Source organism: Scardinius erythrophthalmus (genome assembly GCF_964197995.2).
Source record: "Scardinius erythrophthalmus genome assembly, chromosome: 7".
Classification (NCBI taxonomy): domain Eukaryota; kingdom Metazoa; phylum Chordata; class Actinopteri; order Cypriniformes; family Leuciscidae; genus Scardinius; species Scardinius erythrophthalmus.
The window spans coordinates 13477034-13498147 of NC_138227.1; the positions used below are offsets into that span (position 1 = coordinate 13477034).

Consider the following 21114-nt stretch of genomic DNA (forward strand, 5'->3'; position numbering starts at 1 on the left):
ACGGCGACCTCTATTTTCTACAACTCACTTTTCAGATGGGACTTACTGAAAGTGGATGTATGACTAAGAATGATAACTGACAAATTGACAGTTACTTTTAGTGACGGGGTTGGAAAGCTTGACTTGTCTTGACTGCTTCTCCGCTATGAGAATTACTTACTAACTATAAAGATAATTTTAGTCTATTAATCTAGTAATTTAATGTCATTTTAATGTTTTTTTTTTTTTTTTTTTTTTTTTTTTTTTTACACACACAATTAATTTTAATGGGACCAATCCAGTGTCTCTAAATATGACTTTGGTCTGAATGGTTTGCAGTAAAATGTAAATGGAAACTTTTGTGGTATATCTTTTTTGTAGTATATCTTTTTAAATGTGTGGTTTTATATTTTTAAATATTTTTAAACACCTACAACTCATTAACATTATTATAATTATAATATAGTAAATAGTAAATATAGTAATTATAATTTCATTACCGTAAGATCATAACCTGTTGTCACACCAGAACATACATGAAAAAAAGATACCATATCAAATCCATGTCCATAATAAATGGGCATGAGATTCATTTTGAAGTAATGATTTAAAAATATAGTGGAGACAAGTAGTTTGTGGGTTATTCAAAGCGCGAGTATTTTGGGGTTTGGGGTGAGGAACACAGACACACACACACACACACACACACACACACACACACACACACACACACACACACACCATTGGCAGCTGACTATGACCTCTTCTGCCCCACAGCCTAAGAGATTCAACCACACACACACCCTGGCACATACATTCAAGTGTTTTTTTGCTCCAGTTGCCTTCTTTAATGACTTCAACATGGGCCTGCCAATATTTTTTATTTTAGGAATGGTTCTGAATCTTGCTCACAGCATGGAATTGCAAGGTAGGTTCATATCCTCTCAGGTTTAATCATTTTTTGCTTAATTTGAGCAGCTTGTATCAGATGATGCTGTTGTATTTTCTGGCCCCTTTGAAGAGCTTGCATATTATATGGTAGGCTATATATAAGAACATACAGCTTTTGGATGGAATAATGTAAATTAGAAGTATTTGGTAAAACATGTTAACACAACCTGTACATTTCATCTGAATCTGTGTCAGTTTGTTCACACTGAGAAGACATTTCCCGAGAAAAAGGGAGGGAATGACAATTATCTGCAATTGTGCACCAAAAATATTATTAAATGAACTTTTTAATTAACTTTAAATTAACATGCTATTTTGTTTGATGCTATTGTTATTTTGAGCTTTGGCTGTTATTGCAGCAAAATTTTGAGTTAGAGATGCTTATCATAATAATAATATCTATTGCTAATTGAGAAGAGCTGCATGCAATGCATGAAGATTCTTTCACAAATTCTGCTTTAGGCATTTCCACTGTCCTTTCGAGAAGAAACATTTAACCACACGTCCCTTTCATTCTGAAACCAATGGTGCATGGAAACAATAAATTCTGTCTTGTATTTATTTAGAAGTAGGCTACTGATGAAATTAGATCCCATGCAGGAAAAGGTTACATTTAAAAAAAGAAAAAAAAGAAAAATGTGGTTTAAATTGTTCAGTATGTACAGTAGCAAGGCAAGATTCATCTTTTTTCAGAAAATAAAGTGAATAAAAATAAAATAGTCTATTGCAATTGTGTTTTGCAGTTTGTGTTTCTTTTCTTTGTCTTGATGGTGTCAAGATTTGTTACTGCATCAAATCAGTGTAGTGATGACGCATTTAGCAGCTGTGATTTTGAACACAGGATTGTGTTTGCATGCAATCAGTTAAATGACGATGAATCAGGTACAGTGGTATGTGTGCGGTTTACAGCAGCACGCAACATGTGTGTGAAAGACCTGTGGAAAGTTGTGTCACATGATTGAAAAACCAAAAACATCTGCTTCCTCTCGTGCAAAGCGACTCAATTTCCATCCGAGACTCTATGCATGCTGCAGCTGATTTCACTTTTTTTATCAGGGCCTTATGCATATCCTTTAAACACTGTAAGCAATGTTTCTGATACATTGCATTTTTAAGAAAATTTTAGCTTTTCTGAACAGTGCGAAATTGTGAATGGTCCTTATAGTTCACCTATTCTGTCATTTATTTACCCTCATGTCATTTTAAAATTCTGTATGACTGACTTTCTTCATTGGAACACAAAAGGAGATTTTGAATAATGTGCTGGCTGCACTTTTCCATCACAATGAATGGAGATTGGATGCAAAAGCACCGCAAAATGTAGTCGACCTGACCTAAAGTTCAGTATAACTTAAGAAGACTTGCTGTATATATCACACAAAACTACTTTTCTATTCTTTTTATGGTGCTTTTTGTTATTTTGGATCTTGACAGGCCAAATCCCCATTAACTTTCAATATATGAAAAAGCGCAGCTAGGACATTCTTTAAAATGTCTTCTTTTGCCTTTCACAATGAAAATGATCATTCAGGTTTGAAACCACACGAGGGTGAATAAATAATGACAGAACTTTCTTCTTTTTTGTCTGGGTGAACTATCCTTTTGAGAATGTTGTTTCTTAATTTACTCTGGGTTACATAATATGCCCTTCAGGATTAATTTCACAAAATGTTAGGGAGTGTTAAATGGACATGTCAAGAAATCCTTTTGTTGGCCGCCCTATCATGAATGAAGAAATCTGTCAAAGTTTATTAAGAGTGCCAAGTGCTGGCACTTCCCCTGACTGTGCTTTATATATGTGGGATTAGCAGGGGACACGTTGAACGTAAATAACAAATAAAATTAGTTGTTACCATAATGATTACTGTAATGGACTATGCCATTAAATCTTTGAGTAATATTCATCCCCATCCTTTTTTATATACATATATAGATTCAGAGGCCAGAGACTTGGTTCTCAACCAAACTGTGACCGGGATTTTGGGAGAGGAGGTCTACCTGCATTGTCTGTACACTGGACAAAGTGATATCACTTACTCCTATTGGAACCGGCTGGATTCTTCAAAGAAGTCAAAGAAAATGGCAGGCTACTTTCTTCCTGATAAGCCTTTTAACAGAGAAAACTTTAATACCCCGGCATTTCTTACAAACCTTACCGTAAAGGTAAACGTGACAAGTCTCGACCTAGAGGGAGAATATGCATGCACCTTTGGCTCTGAAGAGGAAGAAACAAAGGACAACATGTTTTTCAGAGTTATTGGTGAGTATGAATAAAGATTAAAGTGTGAAGACTGAATAAGCCACGGATTTCTGAATAGTTCACCAAAAATTTTATTAAAATCATTTAGTCACTCTCATGTTGTACTGAACCTACTTTTCTTCCTCTGTGGAACACACACACAAAAATGTATTTTGCTAAATTGTGTGGGCCCTCTTTTCCAAACAATGAAAGCAATAACAGTGAGCTGTTAATATGTCACTTTATGTCAGCTTTGGAACAATTGGTTCCTGCAAGGCACAAGTCAAATGGTTTACATTTATGGTGTTTTATGTCAGTTTTGGAGCTTGACAGCCCAAGTCCCCCTTCACTTTCATTGTAATTTGAGCTTTTTTCCAAAAACAAATGATGTATGACATGAGTAAATGAAGACATTTTAAGTTTTTGGATGATCTATTCATTTAATTTTGAGGTTACATACATGCAAAACTCATCAGTATCTCTGTTTCGTCTCTAAGCTCGGCCTGATATTGACATAACTGTGAAGAAGGAAGTTGTGAACAGGACCCTCTACCATGCTGTCACTTGCTCTGCCTCCAGTGCCAAGCCTAAGGCTGTGATTAGATGGGAGATCTCTGGTGCCCTTCCAAGAGATGACATCTTCTCTGTGAACATGACTAATACAGTTCATCCCAATGGCACAACCAGTTCAATCAGTGTTCTGCGCTTCCCCTTAATTATGAATAATGAGAGCACTGTTACCTGTGTGGTCAATCATTCAGCTTTTACTAAACCTAAGAGAGTCAACATTGAGGTGGACACATTTGGTAAGTTCAGTTTTGATAGGTACAGGTAATCAAAAGAGATATCGCTGTTAGGAAAAGCCAGAGAGTGTCAGACAACATAAATTACTTTTCTGTTCTTGTGCATTGGCTGAGTTTTTTTATGAAACCTGAAAGGTAGAACTGAGAAATCAAGTTGGTATACTGTCTGCACTTTGCGCCAGTGTTGCATGTGTTTCCTGCGGTATTTGCAGCAGCTGTCTGACCACAAAAGTCACATACTCTGAAGCTACAGCATAGAGGTGTTTCTTAAAGAATACAAAAACTTAACTTATATTCTACAAAATAGAATACTAGTGGACTCAGCAAAAACTGTTCACAGAGTTAGGGTTTTTAGCGTGTTTTAGCAAGCAATTCCCTGGGATCAAGTCACATGAAACTGCTTTTTAAATGTAGAAAGTGTCATGCATTTTGATATATGCCCAGTTATAATGTTGTTATGCATGTATAATGTCCATCATTTGTTCAATTACTGCAGCCATGGTTAATAGAAAATGTACATGAACGTCCCTTTATAAAATTCTGTTTACCTTCTGCCTTATGTTAGCGGTAATAGCGCAATTAATTGCTGTAGATTTTTGTAACTTGTAATTTAACATATTTACTTATAAACATACATACTTATTTGTATATAAGACACAATCTATAAAGGCAAATTTTACATATAAAGTAGCATTTACATAAAGCATAGCGTTTGGCATGAAAAGAACAACAACAGCTTAATTTGAATACTCACTGCGCTATTTCAGTGCATTTAGTGCCTAGCAAAACTAGATTGCATGTGTTTAGTGAATAGGGTTTTGCACTGAAATGCTGCACGCAAAAGTGCCGCTACTTTTTAGTGAATTCACCCTTTGTTATTTCTTAAAACATGACATCTAAACCAATTGTCCTTGTTGGAGCTATAGTTAGCATCTCCAACAGCTTGGTAAACAGAAGGAACAGCTGATAAAACTCAGTTAAACTCAAATGTCAGCTTGTTTAACCTTAAGATCATACTAACAGATACGCTTCTCAGTTTTCTAAATAGGATAGTCTCTTAGAGGATTTTTCATGAACTTCCACTGTTCATATTGGCACTTTTCTTCTTTTTATCAGTTTCTCCAATTATTAGCATGGAGACCGTCCTGGTCCAAGAAGGAGGAGAAGACTTTCAAGAGGTCATCTGCATGGCAACAGGGGGGAGGCCACATCCAAATATCACATGGAGTCTGCCTGAATTTAAAAGCACACCACCTTTACTGAAAAATGACTCCAAACCAGATTCTGTTATCAGTTCTTACCGGTTCCCATCAGATCCTTATGAAGGAGAAACTATCTCTTGTGTTTTTGACTACATGTTTCTCCCTTTCATAAACACAAGGACAATCACTTTGCCAGTTTACTGTGAGTATACCAGCACTATTTAAACTGAATAGATAGATATATGTAGCATGTTTGAAGCTGTCTCTCACTTGTAAAAACTTTGTTCCCTCTAGATCTTTCCTCACTTCAGCTGAAGGATGTTGATGATCCCATTAACAGTGAGAATCAGACTTCACTGGCATTTGAGGTGGGGGACGTGGGCATTACAATAAGGATGGATGTTTTGACCAATGTACCAAGTTATAAAATGAACTGTTCCAGGTAAGAGTTATTAATAATATACTGATGCAACACGATGATAGTTATAGACAATTTTCTCCACATTATAAAAATATTGGATTCTAGTATATTTGCTACAGCATAAAGACACTGAGACAAGTTGTGAAATGCTTGCTCTGCACTTTTGTTTCATTTAATCAAGGGAAGGCCAACCACTGCCTGAGGATGTAGATGTGGTTGGCAGCGATATCTTTATCAGAGGTCCTGTAGAGCTGCACCTTGCTGGACAGTATCTCTGCCAGGCCTCTTACCGTAGGCATCAAGTTTCCTTGCAATTCACAATTGAAGTGAATCCAAAAGTTATTTTGCCAGGTATTGTATTTGCTATCATAATATTTTATCATAAAACTGTATTCACATTCCACACTCTATTTACATTTTAAATATGTTTTTGTTTTCAGTGATATTTCCCCCAAACATCAGTGTGAATTTAGTTGAGAATTCAGAGTACATTCACATTGAATGTTTGGCCTTCAATGCTGTTCCCACTGCAAACGTGTCTTGGATCATTTCGCAAGAGATGAATAGTACAATTCAGTCTAATTTCACATCCTATAATGGATCTTATTCTGTCAAAAGTGTCTTGACTGTGCCCAGCTGCATGGCACGCGAATATGTAGCTGAGTGTGTAGTAGACCATCCTGCTTTCATGGAAAAAGAGAGGCGGCAGATTGCTCTTCCTATGTGTGGTAAGACACTGGTGGCTACAGTCATCATGAAAAATGCCTCTTTATTCTCTAAATTAGTTCTAGATGTTTAAACATGTAGCAGGGTTGTGCACCATTCTGAACCTAAATGGGAATGCCTTTTAAATTCGATTCCTGAATTTGAATAGTTGTAGCAAACAGGATGTAGAATTGAGATTCAGGATGTAGAATTGAGATAACAATTTATTGTAATTGAAATTCAAAGACTCAACTGTAATTTTTAACTAGAAAAGCCAAGTTTGTCATACACAAAACATTGAAAACAAATTGTCTAATGTTTTTATGGATGGATGGATGGATGGATGGATAGATAGACTAGGTTTTATAACAGCTATCTATCAATCATTCTGACATTTTGGTCTTTTTTGCAGCACCACCAAATATAACCTTGCAGTCTAGTATTAAATGGGACAGTGGCGTTGCATACACATGGCTGGTGTGTTCAGTGCAGAGCCAGAATCCAGCAGCAGCCATTACCTGGGCCGTAGACTGCCATGGCAATGACAGTGGCTCTAATGAGTTCGTAATGAGTCAGCCTGACTTTCAGCAGAGTCATAAGGTTGCCGCCGAGAGTGCAGCACGTATTCCTATTTACTCACATTCCGGATGCAGCGTGACCTGTGCGGTTGAGCCTCAAGGGTTAGAGAAACCAGAAAACAAGACTATTGACCTCCCACGCTTAGGTAAGTTTTATTATTAAATTAACCCCAAAACCCCTCTTGAGCCAAAATATATTAATTTGATTACATTAGGAAACTAAATGTCAAACCATTCACTGACCTAATTGTCACTGCATATCACTGCGATCTACCAAACTGTATGCTGTGCTGCTTATTGCTGGAATTTAAAGAAATATTCGTGTAAAAGTTAAGCTTAATCAACAGCAGTTGGCATAATGTTGATTACCAATCAAATTAATTGTGACTCCAAAAATCTGGGTTACAGTGTATTTACAATGGAAGTGATTGGGGTAATCTTTAAACCTTAAAATACTAAGTGTCACTGAGTGAACACTGTCATTGTCTAAGGGCCTTATCGAAATCTAAATTTTTGCATTTAAAAAAAAAGATATGAGGGACGAGTCAAAATAATTTTTTGTGGTAATCGACAATCGTCGCAATGTAACAGAAGTGCCGACTGATCTAGTCTTTCATATTGTGGTGTACATCTAAGTGAAACGGATTTACAAAAAAGAAAAATGTAGAACAGATCTTAGTTCTGTGCATTGATCTTTTTTAAATTAAAAAACATCATTAATAAATAAAAAAATATATATCGATACATATATGCATGATGAATGAATAACATGCATTTAGAAAATAGATGGTTGAATTTTCATTCCATGCTGAATAAAGGCCAATTCACACTGCACTGACAGACACCGACCAACACGGACAATCATCGGATTACAGTACGTCTCAGACATTCCTCTACAGACAAATGCCAATTAAACGTTCAATCGGTGAAAACAACCATTGACCTACACCAACAGATATCAACTGGGGTAACACACTGATCCACCCAAACCTGACGTACGTGTCTGTTGCTGTTGGTCAGTGTCGGACAGTGCAATGAGAATTGGCCTTGAGATTATATAGCTAATGGAAACACTGGCCGATACATCAAGTAATGAAAACCTCTTTGCTATTAGGTCCGTCTGCAAGCCGTGTGTTTTTGGGTGAAGAGAGACACACTCATATTTGGCATGCTGTGTGCGAGTATAGCGGCGAAGGGGTGAAACCCAACATATCCTGGATCCTTCCTGATAAGGACACCGCAGTTCCGGCAACTACTGAGTCCAAGAACGACGGAATTAAAGTAGAAGTCAATTCAACTTGTCCATTTGAACTCAGTCAGTATGAGGGAAAGTATTTGATATGTCTGATCCAGAACAAGCTCGGCAGGGATGAGAGACTGGCGATTCATGTTCCAAAATACTGTAAGTGTTTCTCAACTTAAAAAATGGTGATTGGCATGAATTCTGGCTGTTCATTCAGTAATGTATTTTATTTGCTGAATGCAATCTGTTGTTTTTTCCACTCAGCTATCTCATCCATTGAGGTTGTAAACAAAACCACATTTGAACGTAGAAGTCATGGCCAGCATGTGCATCGATTAGCATTGCAAGAAAACCTCCCTAATCAGAAGATACTTCTCAGAGCCCACGGCAATGCACCATCACACAAGACGACATGTTACAGGTATGTTGAGTCACGCATGTTTAAATAAGACACAACATACTTAAGAATTCATCTATATTTATATATTCATTTATAATAGTGCCCATCAAAAAATAGAAAAAACTTCATGACAGTATCACAGCCTAAGGTGCCGTTCCACAGCACTCTCTCTTAAAGCCTAAACGTGGCAAATTGATTTTTCTTTTATGTCAGACACCCAGAGGGATAAATAGAGAAGAGAAGGGCTAGTAAAAGTTTTTACAATAATGTTTCACTGCAACAGACTGTGAAGTTCTAGAGTATTCGTTTTGCTTGAACCATTACATGCTTTTACTATTATCACAGAGCAATGCTCCCTTAAGTTTGTCATTTTTAATGAACACTACTACATTATCTTACTCGCCCTCATTTCATCCCAAACTTTTATGATTTTCTATGAAGCACAAAAGAAGATATTCAGCAGAATGTTCATGCTGCTCTTTTCCATACAATGTAAGTGACTGGAGACAGATGCTGTCAAGCTACTAGAGTGTTATTGTCAATTTAAACCAAAACTACATGTATTATAAATTGTTTTTGCTAATTGATATAAGCTGAAATATTAGATAATATAATAAAAAAGTAAATTAGAAATGTTCCCTTAACAACTAACTGAAATCAGTGAAGTACTGAAATTACTAAAAACTGAAAGAAAAATAAAGCTAAATAGAAATATTTATTATTATAATTAATGATAATAACAAAATTACACAAAGTAAAATTAAAATGTCGAAAAGTCAGGAGCTTGACAGCATGCATCACCATTCACTATTATTCTGTTCAGAAGAGCAAAGTGAACATGTTCCATGAACGAAAGAAAGTCAGAGTGGTATGAAATGACATGAGGGTGAGTAAATGATTGCAGAATTTTTATTTGTGTCAACTATTCCTTTAACTTTTTCAATACCCATTGTAATTTGTTTTATATGTGCTAATGACAAATTAACCAAAATTTCTTCTTTATGTTCCATCTATTAGTTTCTAGGGAATAAATGGACTTTTTTTGCACACACACCAGTGTTGTTTTTTCTCTGAACCATGCCTCTGAATTGTTCTTATCCCAGGGAGGACGGGTCAGCAGCACACACTGTTTCCATGGCATTAGTTTTTACAAAACCAGTGTCTGAACTGGATGCAGGACTGTACTTATGCCATGTCTCGTACCAGCACCTCACTGCTAATATTTTAATACGTGTGGATGTAACCAGTGAAGAGACTGAACACTGTGAGTTTTGCACATATCAGCCCTAGTCTAGATGATCAATATTGGTAGTATATAGATGTGCTGTGAATTAGCTCAAAATTCTGTCTGATTTCCCCCAGTGATATTCATCATCATCTGCTTCACGTCAGCCGCTGCAATTGCCCTCATCTTGATCATCGTTTTGTTTGTCCTCTGGTGAGTAGTGTTGCTTTCTAACAACCTTAGGTACAATTTAGTTTTATATATATATATTACCATCCAGGTGAGATTAGAGGAGGCAAACAGGAAGCAAGGTATCTTACCTAGACCAATAACATGCATAGTGTTCATAAACAGGATACATGGTGGCTTGTGCAAGCTGGCAGACGAAAAACCACATCTACCGCTACTCTGCTATTCACTAGACATAAACAGATTGTTCATGCCTCAGTGGTACAGACTGATGACGTCAATTAAAATTGCAAAAGTGATGCCTTTTTTGTTGAACAAACAAACAGACCTATATAAATTAACATGTCTTATCCAATTGTTATTTCTTTCTAGTAAAAGTGGGAAAAGTCACTCATCACAAAAGGTACAGAAGTGTTATATGATTAGTTTGTCCAATAAGATATCAATAGCTCATTTAAATTAAGTATTACATTTTTGTTTGTTTGTTTGTTTGTTTGTTTGTTTGTTTGTTTAAAAAAAAGAAGAACAGGAAAGAGCGCGAGTCTCTATCAGCTCTAATGCAGGACCCTCGTTGCCCAGAGAGGACGGTGCTTCCAAGCGAGGCTGGGCCACACTATGCGGAGCTTGTGCACTATTCTATTGTTTTTGATGTTAAAAGCACTGTGTGAATCACCGGTTTGGTTTTATGTAGGTAATATATCTGTTTTTGCACACACTTTTAGAGTTCAGGCCAGCTTGGGTGCATGCTTTCAAAAAGGTGGACATACCTAGAAAATCATTCATTTTCATATTAAAAGAGAAATTGTTAAAGGAGAACTCCGGTCAATTTTAACATTGAGCTCATTTTTTTGTACATTTGGAGTGCTGTCAATACAGAGAACAACGACAAAAATCGGTGTTGCCTACACCGTGTTATCCTCTTTTTAAAATTTGCACCCTGTTGACTTCAATGGGGCAAGTTTTAAACCTGCTTTTAGCCTCTTAACATCCTTGATGTGTCATTACAAGTGCACAGAGTGATTCCTTCAGAGTGAACACGGGTGAATCTGACTGCAGTAGATGTGAAAGATATGAATAAAAATTATGTTTATTCAGCCAGCGCTCATACCTGTATTTACATCCTGTTTTAGGTCGAAGTCCAAAGTAATCGATTGTCGAGTTCACAATTCGAACTCGACAATCGATTACTATGGACTTCGACCTAAAACAGGATGTAAATACAGGTATGAGCGCTGGCTGAATTATTATCATTTTTATTCATATCTTCCACATCTACTGCAGTCAGATTGACCCGTGTTCACTCTGAAGGAATCACTTACATTAGCTGTGCACTTGTAATGACACATCAAGGATGTTAAGAGGCTAAAAGCAGGTTTTAAACTTGCCCCATTGAAGTCAACAGGTTGCAAATTTTAAAAAGTGGATAACACGGTGTAGGCAACACCGATTTTTGTCGTTTTTCTCTGTATTGACAGCACTCCAAATGTACAAAAAAATTAGCTCAATGTTAAAATTGACCAGAGTTCCCCTTTAATATGGAAATTTCACTAGTGGTCTCAGGCTTTTGGACACCACTGTATATTTGCATTGAAATTGCCTTACATCAGTGTTCTTATTCCTCAATTACAAAAACCGATTGTAGGGCAAAGTCCCAGATTTAAGTAGCTTGGTATTACTTTCAGCATTATAATTAAGTAGCATTGTTTTTGTGAGCATGTTTGTAATGAATGTTTTCCTATCTGTTTAGATTGTTATTTTGATCTGATTTGCACAGACATATACTTTAAATGTCTGGTTGTTGTCTTCCATCTTGTTTCAATTCCAACTGGACTTGTAGTGCACAAACTGACTAAATCTGTTACGCTGTATCACCCTCTGGTGATCATGCAGTATGTGATGGGGGAATCTGAATCTGTTACGCTGTAGCACCCTCTGGTGATCGTGCACTATATGGTGGGGGAATCTATACATCTGTAAAGTACTGCAACTGTCCAGTTTGATTTTTTTACTACTTAATACTTATATATTTAGTCTTTGTCTGAATTAAGACTGGTCTTCCTATGTGTTGCTGATGTTCTGTTGTAAGTTGTGAAATAATGTCACTGTGATTGATACTTCTAAAAAGAGAATAAAATACTTGACTAATTTAAATACGTATCGAGTCAGTTTGTTTCACAGGTAAATGCTTAATCTAATCATAAGAGAATATATAACAATTTTCACAAAGGACAAAACTCTTTGAATATCACATTAAAGCCTTTTTTATACAATGTATGTTCCTGTTACATTGATTTACAAAAGTTACAAATACATTATCATGAGGACATTTTCCCCTTGTTTTAAACTGAATTATTGCTGATAAAACTTTTCATACACACTGCACAGTCCAACCAAAAAACAAAATATTTACTTTATGAATATTTATCGTTTCTTGTACAGGCAAGGTTTCAGCTGAAGTCCGGCTTTCTTTGCATTCTCCAGTGCTTTTCCTGTCTTTGTGAATTCAAAAGAGTAGAAGTGGCTGTTTTCTGTGTCCTAAAGAAAAATAAGTGGAAATAAATGGCTTGCATTAATTATATAGTAAATTGAAGCTACATTTTGATGAATAAATTATGTTCTGTTGCAATCTCCATTATTTAACTGAAAAGCTGAGGAAGTAGAACATTTTATGTTAGTGTGATTGTAAATATATTCCATTATTGATTCGCATACTTGCAGAGCAGCACAATCCTAGTCTGCAACACTGCACACTTGGCCTGACTTTCCATCCCTAATACAGCATTAGACCTGCAACTAACAATCATTTATGAAAATTAAGGAGATTATTCTAATGATTAGATAGATTTTTTTGACAGCTGTCCTTTATTGTTTGCATGTTTTTAACAGTAAGTGTGCAGAAAATGTTTTCATGAGTTTTCATCAGCTATCATCTGAAGATTAACGTACGTTTACACAACAACGATGAAGTGAAACCGGAAAAGTTTCCCTTCGCGTTTTTTGCATACAGACGATAACGTTGTCAAAACGATCCCGGTTCACACAGATCCGTAATTAAAAAAAAAAAAACGCTGTGCATGCCAGGCCAGTAATTGGCGGTGTCACTTTGTAAAGAAACACCAAGCGCCTCACCGTTTTTCACAAATTCGCGTTTTTGTAGTATGGTTTAGTAACGGCATCGTTTTAAAAAAAACTTGCCATTTGAAACCCGTTTTCAAAAAGTTTACATTTTCAGGCCCCCAAAACATTGTTTTATTTTAAACAAACAGCCAAAACGCTTCAAAAGTTTCCCGTTTTTAGTTGAAAAGTGTTGTGTGAACGGCCCCTCAATCACTATCACCAGCTAAAGGGGACTTTAGTACCAACACAATTACTTATTCATTTTAGTTATCATACTTGGTGTGAACAAGCCTTATAAGTGGACAAAAATATGAGGAACTAGTACAGTACATGCTATGGTACAAACACTGAAGTATTCTTAGACTATTTTCAAATCATATCAAGAGTCAAATTTACATTTTTCTATGGCGACACACGACACTAATAGCCGTGGGAAGTTTGAACAGAATGATCGGTTTTCACTATTATTTTGGTTCATTAAAACGAACTGTTCAAAAGAACCGACTCGCGGAAATGACTCGGCCTTCCCCTCGCTACAACCAAAGACAGTAAGAATCTATCTAAGTGTTAAAATACGGTTATGACTTTAACAGTTCATTAGTTAAACTTGATGTAATCAACTTTCGAATTCATTCATATATTCATTCTATAAATAGAAAGTTCAGAAGAACAGCATTTATTTGAAATAGAAATCTGTCACTTTTAATCAATTTAATGCATCCTTGCTGAAAAGATTGTTTAAAAAAAAAATCTTACTAGCCCTCAACTTTGAACAGTACTGTACACTGGAAATAAACAGCTCATTACCTTATTGGCTATCTTGAAGCCCAGACTTGACAGTGCACCAATGAACGAACGTATGTTTTCAAATCTACTGGCCACTTCAGCAATTTTAAGAACACCCCTGTGTTGGAAAAGAGCAAATATAAGGGCTAATGTTCGACACACAATGGGTTTGGATTTTAAAATAAACTTTTTAAAGGAATTATTAATCTCAATAATATGAGGCAGTTACCCCATCACCAGGACTCTGTTTGCTTCTGCCAAAAACTCTCCCAGATTTGTCCCCATCAGAGAAAGACAGAAAACAGCAATATCTACTGTAGAATCCCGGAGCGGGACCTGTGAAAAAGTAATAAACAGTGCTGGCTTTAGTATTTAGGCTGCATTACAAATCAAAAACTTTATTACTATAATAACAACTTACTTTTGCCATGTCACATGCAGTGGCAAGATCACAAACCGGAGCCAAATCAAAAGAGTGTACTTTATTCTTTACACTCCGTGCAATTTTACAGTCGCCACAACCAAAGTCTGCGACAACTAAAGAAGGTGGCCTGGAATAAAAGGAAAAGGAAATGGTTATTTAGCGACATCCAAAAAGAAAAAAAAAACTTAAAATGTTGTATTTTAATCATGAAAGATCATTCCATGTATGACCACTGTGGCTGAATCTGAAATCACCCCCTATACCATAAAAAAAGGACATTATTTGAAGGGACAGCCATTTGTAGTGGTGTCTGAAACCATAGACCTACAACTTAAATTGTGAAAGAATGGTTGGGAGGGAGCATGAAGAAAAATGTATGCACCTCTTGATGGAAATAACATCTTAAGAGGTGCATACATTTTTGGTCAAGATCTTGTATTGACAACGCAAGAGTCGAGGACTCTGTGAAGTTTCCTCCAGCACATCTCAAAGACTTTTAAAGAATTTAAGGTCTGGACTCAGAGGTGCCAATTCATGTGTGAAAATGATTCTTCATGCTCCCTCCCAATTATTCTTTCACAATTTGAGCCTGATGAATCTTGATACTGTCATCCTGGAATATGGACATGATCGTACATAAAGAAAACAACAAAAAGCATGTTCTCTCACTTTTGACAAATATAGGAAATGATAGAATCCACAGGGTTTTCAGGCCAGTGCTGAACTTGCGTTGTGTAGCCCTTGTGGTAAACCGCGATGGCCTCTGGGTCCTGCTGAAACATGCGTTTGGCCTCACCACTGGTCGAGGTGTAAAGCAGCTCATTGATGTAGCGGAATCGAGCGGCTTCTAACTGCCTCAACATCTTTGTCCTTAAAACAGTTGAGGGGTCAGTTGCCATTTTCTCTTCATCACTCTTCAAATTCACTCTTGTACCTTTTGGTTCCTCTGTGGCTTTATTACCGTCATCAGTATGACTCAACTTTAAAATACGACGCAATTTCTCTGCCTGTAATTGTGTTTTCTTCATCATTTTAGAAGGTTTCTCTTTTCCGCCCACTTCATGTGAGATGTTACCATTGCTGAGTGAGTGATCTGCTATTCTGGAAGTTTTATCTGTTTTAAAGTCTTTGCCATTTTCAACATCATCTGTGGTGGAGGAAATACCATTCTTTCCACAAAACTTTTTCGTTTTTTTGGAATTTTGTGTCTGCACATCCTTTGATTTGTTGATGTCCTGTGTTTGTAACAATGGTTCCTTCTTTACATTGGCTTCTTCGACACCTGTCAGCTTTTTGGACTTTAGTTTCTGCGCTCTCTTGGATTTGTTGATGTCCAGTGTTTGATCTAAGGGTTCCTTCTTTACATTGGCTTCTTCGACACCTGTCAGCTTTTTGGACTTTTGTTTCTGCACTTTCTTGGATTTGCTGATGTCCTGTGTTTGAACTAAGGGTTCCTTCTTTACATTGGCATCATCGACACCTGCCGTTTTCGTAAGATACTTGTTCTTACACCGTTTTTTGTTCTTCATCTTGTTCCTCCACTGCTTTCTGCTTAGCTTTGTCTCTGCTTGACTTTCGTTTTCCTCCAACAGAGGGCCGACTCCTATGTCTTTCTTATCTTTTCTGGACTCTTGTGACACCTTAGAACCTGCAAACACAAATTGATGTGAAAAAGTCAGTAATGTTCAAGATGGTGGACAAATAAAATTAGTAGCACATGCTCTTACTTATTCCTTTCACGGCCTTCTTCATTAGCTTCTGCTTCTTCTTCGTAGGTGTTTCAGGTGAATCTACTTTATCCTGCTGCTTCCCTTCATTATCAGCATTAGACCTTCTTTTACGCTTTTTGCACCTTTTCTTTTTTGTTGTCTGGACTGCAGGAGAGGCGTCTTTCTCCTCGTCACTATCCTCAACACCTTTCTCAATTTCCCAGTTAGGAACTGACCCCAACGTTTGCAAGGTTCTCAAAAGACTTTTTTTAGCCACACACTTATCCTGTTGGGATAAAAGTGCCAGGAGAAAAATTTAATTCAAGTGACAAACCTCTATCAAATAAGGGACAAAAATAATAATACCTTGCAGGGGGCAGGAGACACTTTAACAGTGTGAGATGATCCATCTGCTGATGGAGAATCAGTCCATTCCTCTTCAGCAAACATGATTGCAAACGCTGCTAATGTTGGATAAACACAGCAAACCGTGATAATAAGTTTATAAGATATATAACAGTGAACAGTTGTGTGACTGTTTATCTGGTCAGATGGTAAAACTGATCGTGCTGTTGGAAGAAATTAATTTTCACACACCCCAAAAACATACGACAGTAGTATTCCACAACTAATTTCAGGTTTAATTTACGTTTACGCTGTACTTACATCTCACTCCCTCTCTCTCTCTCACGCGCAAAGCACCGACACGTGTTTTTGTGTACATCCGGGTTAGTACCGTGACAACTTCCTTTCTACTGGGAAGCTGTGCTGTTTAAATGCGCTCAATCTTTCACTAGTTATGATCCATGGTCCATTATATTGGCAGAAAGTGAGCGAATTTGGAAGCTGATTATGTTAAGTTTAACTAATGAACTGAAACCAATGTAATTACCGTTTTGTTTTGTTTTTAGTCTATGGTTTTAAGTCTTTTTTAACAGTTTTTGGTTGTAGTAACGGGGAGTCCAACTCGTTTCCGCGAGTCGGTTCTTTCAAACGGTTCGTTTCAACGAACCAGGAATTCATGACACACGGTCCATTATATGGTAGAACGAATTCGGACGCTGGTTGCATCAAGTTTAACTAATGAACTGAAGTCATTATTGCCGTGTTTTAACCAGGTTTTAACACTTCGATTCGTACAGTCTTTGGTTGTAGCGATTAGCGAGGGGGAGCCATAGACTGGAGCCCGAGTCAATTCCGCGAGTCGGTTCTTTTGAACAGTTCATTTCAATGAATCAAAATAATAGCAGTGAAACCCGATCATTCTGTTCAAACTTCCCACGGCTAATAGTGTCGTGTGTCCCCATCACATTTTAAGCAGATTGTGTGTAGTCTCGAATCTCGATCATCAAAAAAATAATAATAATAATAATAATTGCGCGAGTCTCTATAAAGTTATGACAATAATTCAGCGCGTTTTCACAGATTTCCCTCTAGATGGCGCCATTTGTTTTCATTTCACCCACGCAGTGCTAATCCTTTGTAGTGCAGAAAGATTTTTACAAACGGATTATGTCATGTAACAATCATTTCGATTCTTTAATGTGAACGATTAACTTCGCAGATATCCCCACAGAATGAACGCGGCTCTGTCTTCTTATGAGAAGACATTTTTTTGTCTAGACAACAGCTAACTTTACTTGCTAGCAACGTTTGCCGCTTGATTTGTTCACATCCGTTGCTGTAGCTTCAAGCAGTGTTGCCAGATTGGGCGGGTTCCCGCCCAATTGGGCGGTTTTGAATTTGATTGTGCGGGTAAAAAAGGGTTTGGGCGGGTGGACAAAATTTGGGCTGGTTTGGGGTCAGTTCGGCGGTTTTCAAACATCTACATTTTAAAGTCTAATTGATTAAAAAACTAAACTAAAGTGTGCATGTAGTCCATAAAATCAGTCATCATGACATTACTGTACACACACGCGCGCCCATGCAGTCAGCTGGCATTAGTGTTGACATCACCGACGAGCACGCACTTTTAGCCAATCAGTGATCAGCAGGCAGATGCGATTGAGCGCGATTGTAGCTGTATATTCAAGTGATCGCTAATGCCAAAGTGATAGGCTAGCTATAGCCTACTAAACAGTAAGTTTTATCTACACAGTAAAGAGTAAGATAGTGAGCAACTCTAAAAACGTACACCTGGTGGGAGATAGATGGTGAATATAACTCTGAGGAGAGCACAGTTGAATGACTTGAAATGAAATGAAATATGGGACGTCACGTGAAATATGTCCATGGCCATGTGCACACTAACCTTACCAGAGACATCGGCAACTTTTACACCGTCCAGATTGCACTATACTCGACCCTGACAGCTGCTGAAAAAGGTTTGAATCAACGATGAATGAGTTTGACTGCTAAATTCTGCGTTATGTTCTGCAATGTGTACTTCCGAGGGTTAAAGTAATCGGTTCATTTCTTGATTGCCGTTTTGACAGTGTCCATCTGGACATTTTAGTCATATTGGCTAATTCTCCTTTATTATTGCCCTGTTTTGATCGGTTTTCCTGGAATTTATTTATTTATTTATTTTTTATTTTATTTTATCATTGTTATTTTGTTTTAAGGAGATAAAAATTGTGCTCATCAACCTTGAATGACATGGTAATGAATTTATATCATATTATTTTGGCGGCAGTAAAATTTTGGGCGGTTTTTTCTTGTAGTGGGCGGGTTTTGGTGAGCTTTTGGGCTGGAAATCACCGTCCCAATCTGGCAACACTGGCTTCAAGCGGAAGGGGTCGAGTTTACTATCAACAATGGCGTCGCAGCAGATGAACACCAACAATGCTCAGATGGGCGTTCAGCAACCGGCTGTTTTACAGCAACCGCAAGCCCAACAGCTCAGTCAACAGCAAGATTTCGACCCCGTTCACAGATTCAAAATGCTGATTCCATTGCTCAAAGATAGTTTACAGGTTTGTTTGGTGTATTTCATTGAGAAATTAACAGTACTTGTTTGAGACCTAAACTAACTTTCATGTACAATTTTATGTTTTCAGAATGTCATGACCATTGCTTCATTAAATTTTGGGCATAATACTGCTATTGACAACGGCTTAAGAACAACAGAGTAAGATCCCATTAAAATTCTTTCTGTAGCCTATTATAATTGTCAATTGATAGAAAGATCTTCGGGAGTGAGTGTGTGTGTGTGTGTGTGTGTGTGTGTGTGTGTGAGTGAGACTATATATAAATGTGACTGTATATATATATATATAAATGTGTGTGACTGTATATATAATGTGTGTGTGAAGGTCTTCAGATGCAAAAAAGGACTCATAAAAAAAGAGTGTTTTTAATTCTACTTCTACTCTTATCCATGACATTTCTGTAAATAAGGCATTTCAATAACTGATTAATAACCCTTTCATTGCCATTTTAAGTGCATGGTAGTTTACTGAACCTAAACATAGTAGCCTGATTTAAAAAAAAAAAAAAAAATTCAGGTGGACTTAGAGGTTTTTGCATCTGAAGTCTTCACATATACATATGTATTACGGAAAATTTTATGGTTGCATAACACAAGTTTTAAAATATATTATAAAAATATATATAATATATATTTCCCCTCTCATACTGTAGGAAAGGTAATGATGCAGCAGTTCAGCGGTTTGACAAAAGTTTAGAAGAGTTTTATGCTCTCTGTGATCAACTGGAACTCTGCCTGGTAAGGAATTGTTGTGTTTCTGTTGAACATGCCATTCAATTATATTTTATTAAATTGATGATTTCGATTTAAATCATGGCTCAACTTCTTAACACGAACACATTTATTTTTCTGCAGCGGCTGGCCCACGAGTGCCTCTCACAGAGCATCGACAGCACAAAGCATTCTCCAAACCTCGTACCTACAGCCACCAAGCCAGACACGGTGCAAACCGAGTCTCTGTCTTACTCTCAGTATCTCAGTATGATAAAATCCCAGATTTCATGTGCTAAAGACATTCATAATGCTCTTTTAGAGTGTTCAAAAAAGATTGCTGGGAAAGGTCAGGGAGCTTGTAATTAGTAGCTGGCAATTCTATGTAGCTTCCTTTTTTGTTATGTTTGATTGAAGAATATATTTTTTGGTATTTTCAATTCTGTTTGTCTATTTACTACTGTGACACATGTACTTCTACAATTAAAATGAGTATTTTTGAAAGGTTGTGTGTGTTTTCGTGTTTTATAATCTACTATTTTGATAGTGCGGGTCCTATCTCTTTAAAAGATATCAAAAAATCTCACACATTTAACTAATCTTTTTTTTGCGTTTTTTTTTTATGTATACTGTTGAACTATTTATTAATATTTTGAATTAGCTTTTGTTTTCATATTTCATAATTAGTTTTAATTACATTTTTAGAAATTTAAGGAATTTTTTATTTTTTAAAAAACATTTCTATTTAGCTTTAACTTTTTATTTCTATTTTAGTTAAGTAATTTTAGAATGAACTTATTTTATTTCTGTTAGTTGACAAGGCAATAATTAATGTTTATTTCAATTAATGATTTTTTTTTGCAATAACTTGTGGGTTAGTACTTTTACTGTACTCCAGTGATTTAAAAAACAGATTTACTCATTGTACTGAAACATCCCTTCTGAGTTGTTGACTGCTTATTTTGTTACGAGCTTAATTTTTCCAAATGCAAACATAAAACCAATGAGCAACAACACAACCAGTGAAGTGCACTATAACACCAGGATTCATCAACCAGGTCAAATTATATGTTTTTATTATTTTTTTATACTGTGTGTGTTTTTGAAATTTATTTGAAGTATTTTTAATTCCCACTGTTCCAGCACAATAATTATTTGCTAGATTATGTAATTAAATAATTAAATTAAGAATTTATTATGATGCAGCCTCTTCGTTAATGACCTGCTGTCTTAATGGCTCAATGAAATTAAGAAAGTTGTGTAGTAATCAGGCTTGGCATCATTTTGGTCTAGTTAACTAAGAGCATTCGTTATACATTATACAAACTGGCAATATTATATTATTATTATATTATTATAAATCTATTATTATTAACCTATTTACAATTATTGCTTTCAGTTAAAGTGTCACTTGAGGCCTATCCTTATTAACTTTTCATAATATTATAAATAACATTACTTTAAATGATCCTTAAATGAAAGTATACTATATTATTATTATCC

The 21114-nt window shown here is 36.4% G+C and overlaps 3 protein-coding genes across 6 annotated transcripts; 2 read left to right on the forward strand and 1 right to left on the reverse strand.

Moving 5' to 3' along the window:
* Positions 1-773: 773 nt before the first annotated feature.
* On the forward strand, positions 774-12044 carry LOC308693062 (uncharacterized protein). 2 transcript variants are annotated; one of them, XM_081369774.1, is made up of 14 exons: positions 774-907; positions 2864-3190; positions 3667-3975; positions 5089-5376; positions 5469-5616; positions 5777-5946; positions 6036-6323; positions 6713-7024; positions 7993-8280; positions 8386-8542; positions 9625-9785; positions 9884-9959; positions 10308-10338; positions 10457-12044. In XM_081369774.1, the coding sequence occupies exons 1-14, from the start codon at positions 841-843 to the stop codon at positions 10601-10603; spliced, it is 2769 nt and encodes a 922-aa protein (XP_081225900.1). In that variant the 5' UTR covers positions 774-840; the 3' UTR covers positions 10604-12044. The 2 variants fall into 2 exon arrangements, with proteins under 2 accessions (XP_081225900.1, XP_081225901.1); XM_081369775.1 differs by having other exon boundaries at positions 10460-12044.
* A 43-nt stretch (positions 12045-12087) lies between these two features.
* Positions 12088-17642, reverse strand: rrp8 (ribosomal RNA processing 8). Of its 2 annotated transcripts, none has more exons than XM_081371293.1 (8): positions 16638-17642; positions 16338-16435; positions 15990-16257; positions 14932-15910; positions 14260-14389; positions 14068-14174; positions 13860-13956; positions 12088-12470 (listed from the first exon to the last, which is right to left on the reverse strand). In XM_081371293.1, exons 1-8 carry the CDS (start codon positions 16693-16695, stop codon positions 12357-12359), a joined length of 1851 nt encoding a protein of 616 aa, XP_081227419.1. In that variant the 5' UTR covers positions 16696-17642; the 3' UTR covers positions 12088-12356. The 2 variants fall into 2 exon arrangements, with proteins under 2 accessions (XP_081227419.1, XP_081227420.1); XM_081371294.1 differs by having other exon boundaries at positions 12176-12470; positions 16338-16432; positions 16638-16747.
* Positions 16668-20118, forward strand: med29 (mediator complex subunit 29). Of its 2 annotated transcripts, none has more exons than XM_081371295.1 (5): positions 16668-16800; positions 18635-18886; positions 18971-19041; positions 19554-19638; positions 19756-20118. In XM_081371295.1, exons 1-5 carry the CDS (start codon positions 16771-16773, stop codon positions 19978-19980), a joined length of 663 nt encoding a protein of 220 aa, XP_081227421.1. In that variant the 5' UTR covers positions 16668-16770; the 3' UTR covers positions 19981-20118. The 2 variants fall into 2 exon arrangements, with proteins under 2 accessions (XP_081227421.1, XP_081227422.1); XM_081371296.1 differs by having other exon boundaries at positions 16703-18295.
* The last annotated feature ends 996 nt before the right edge of the window (positions 20119-21114 follow it).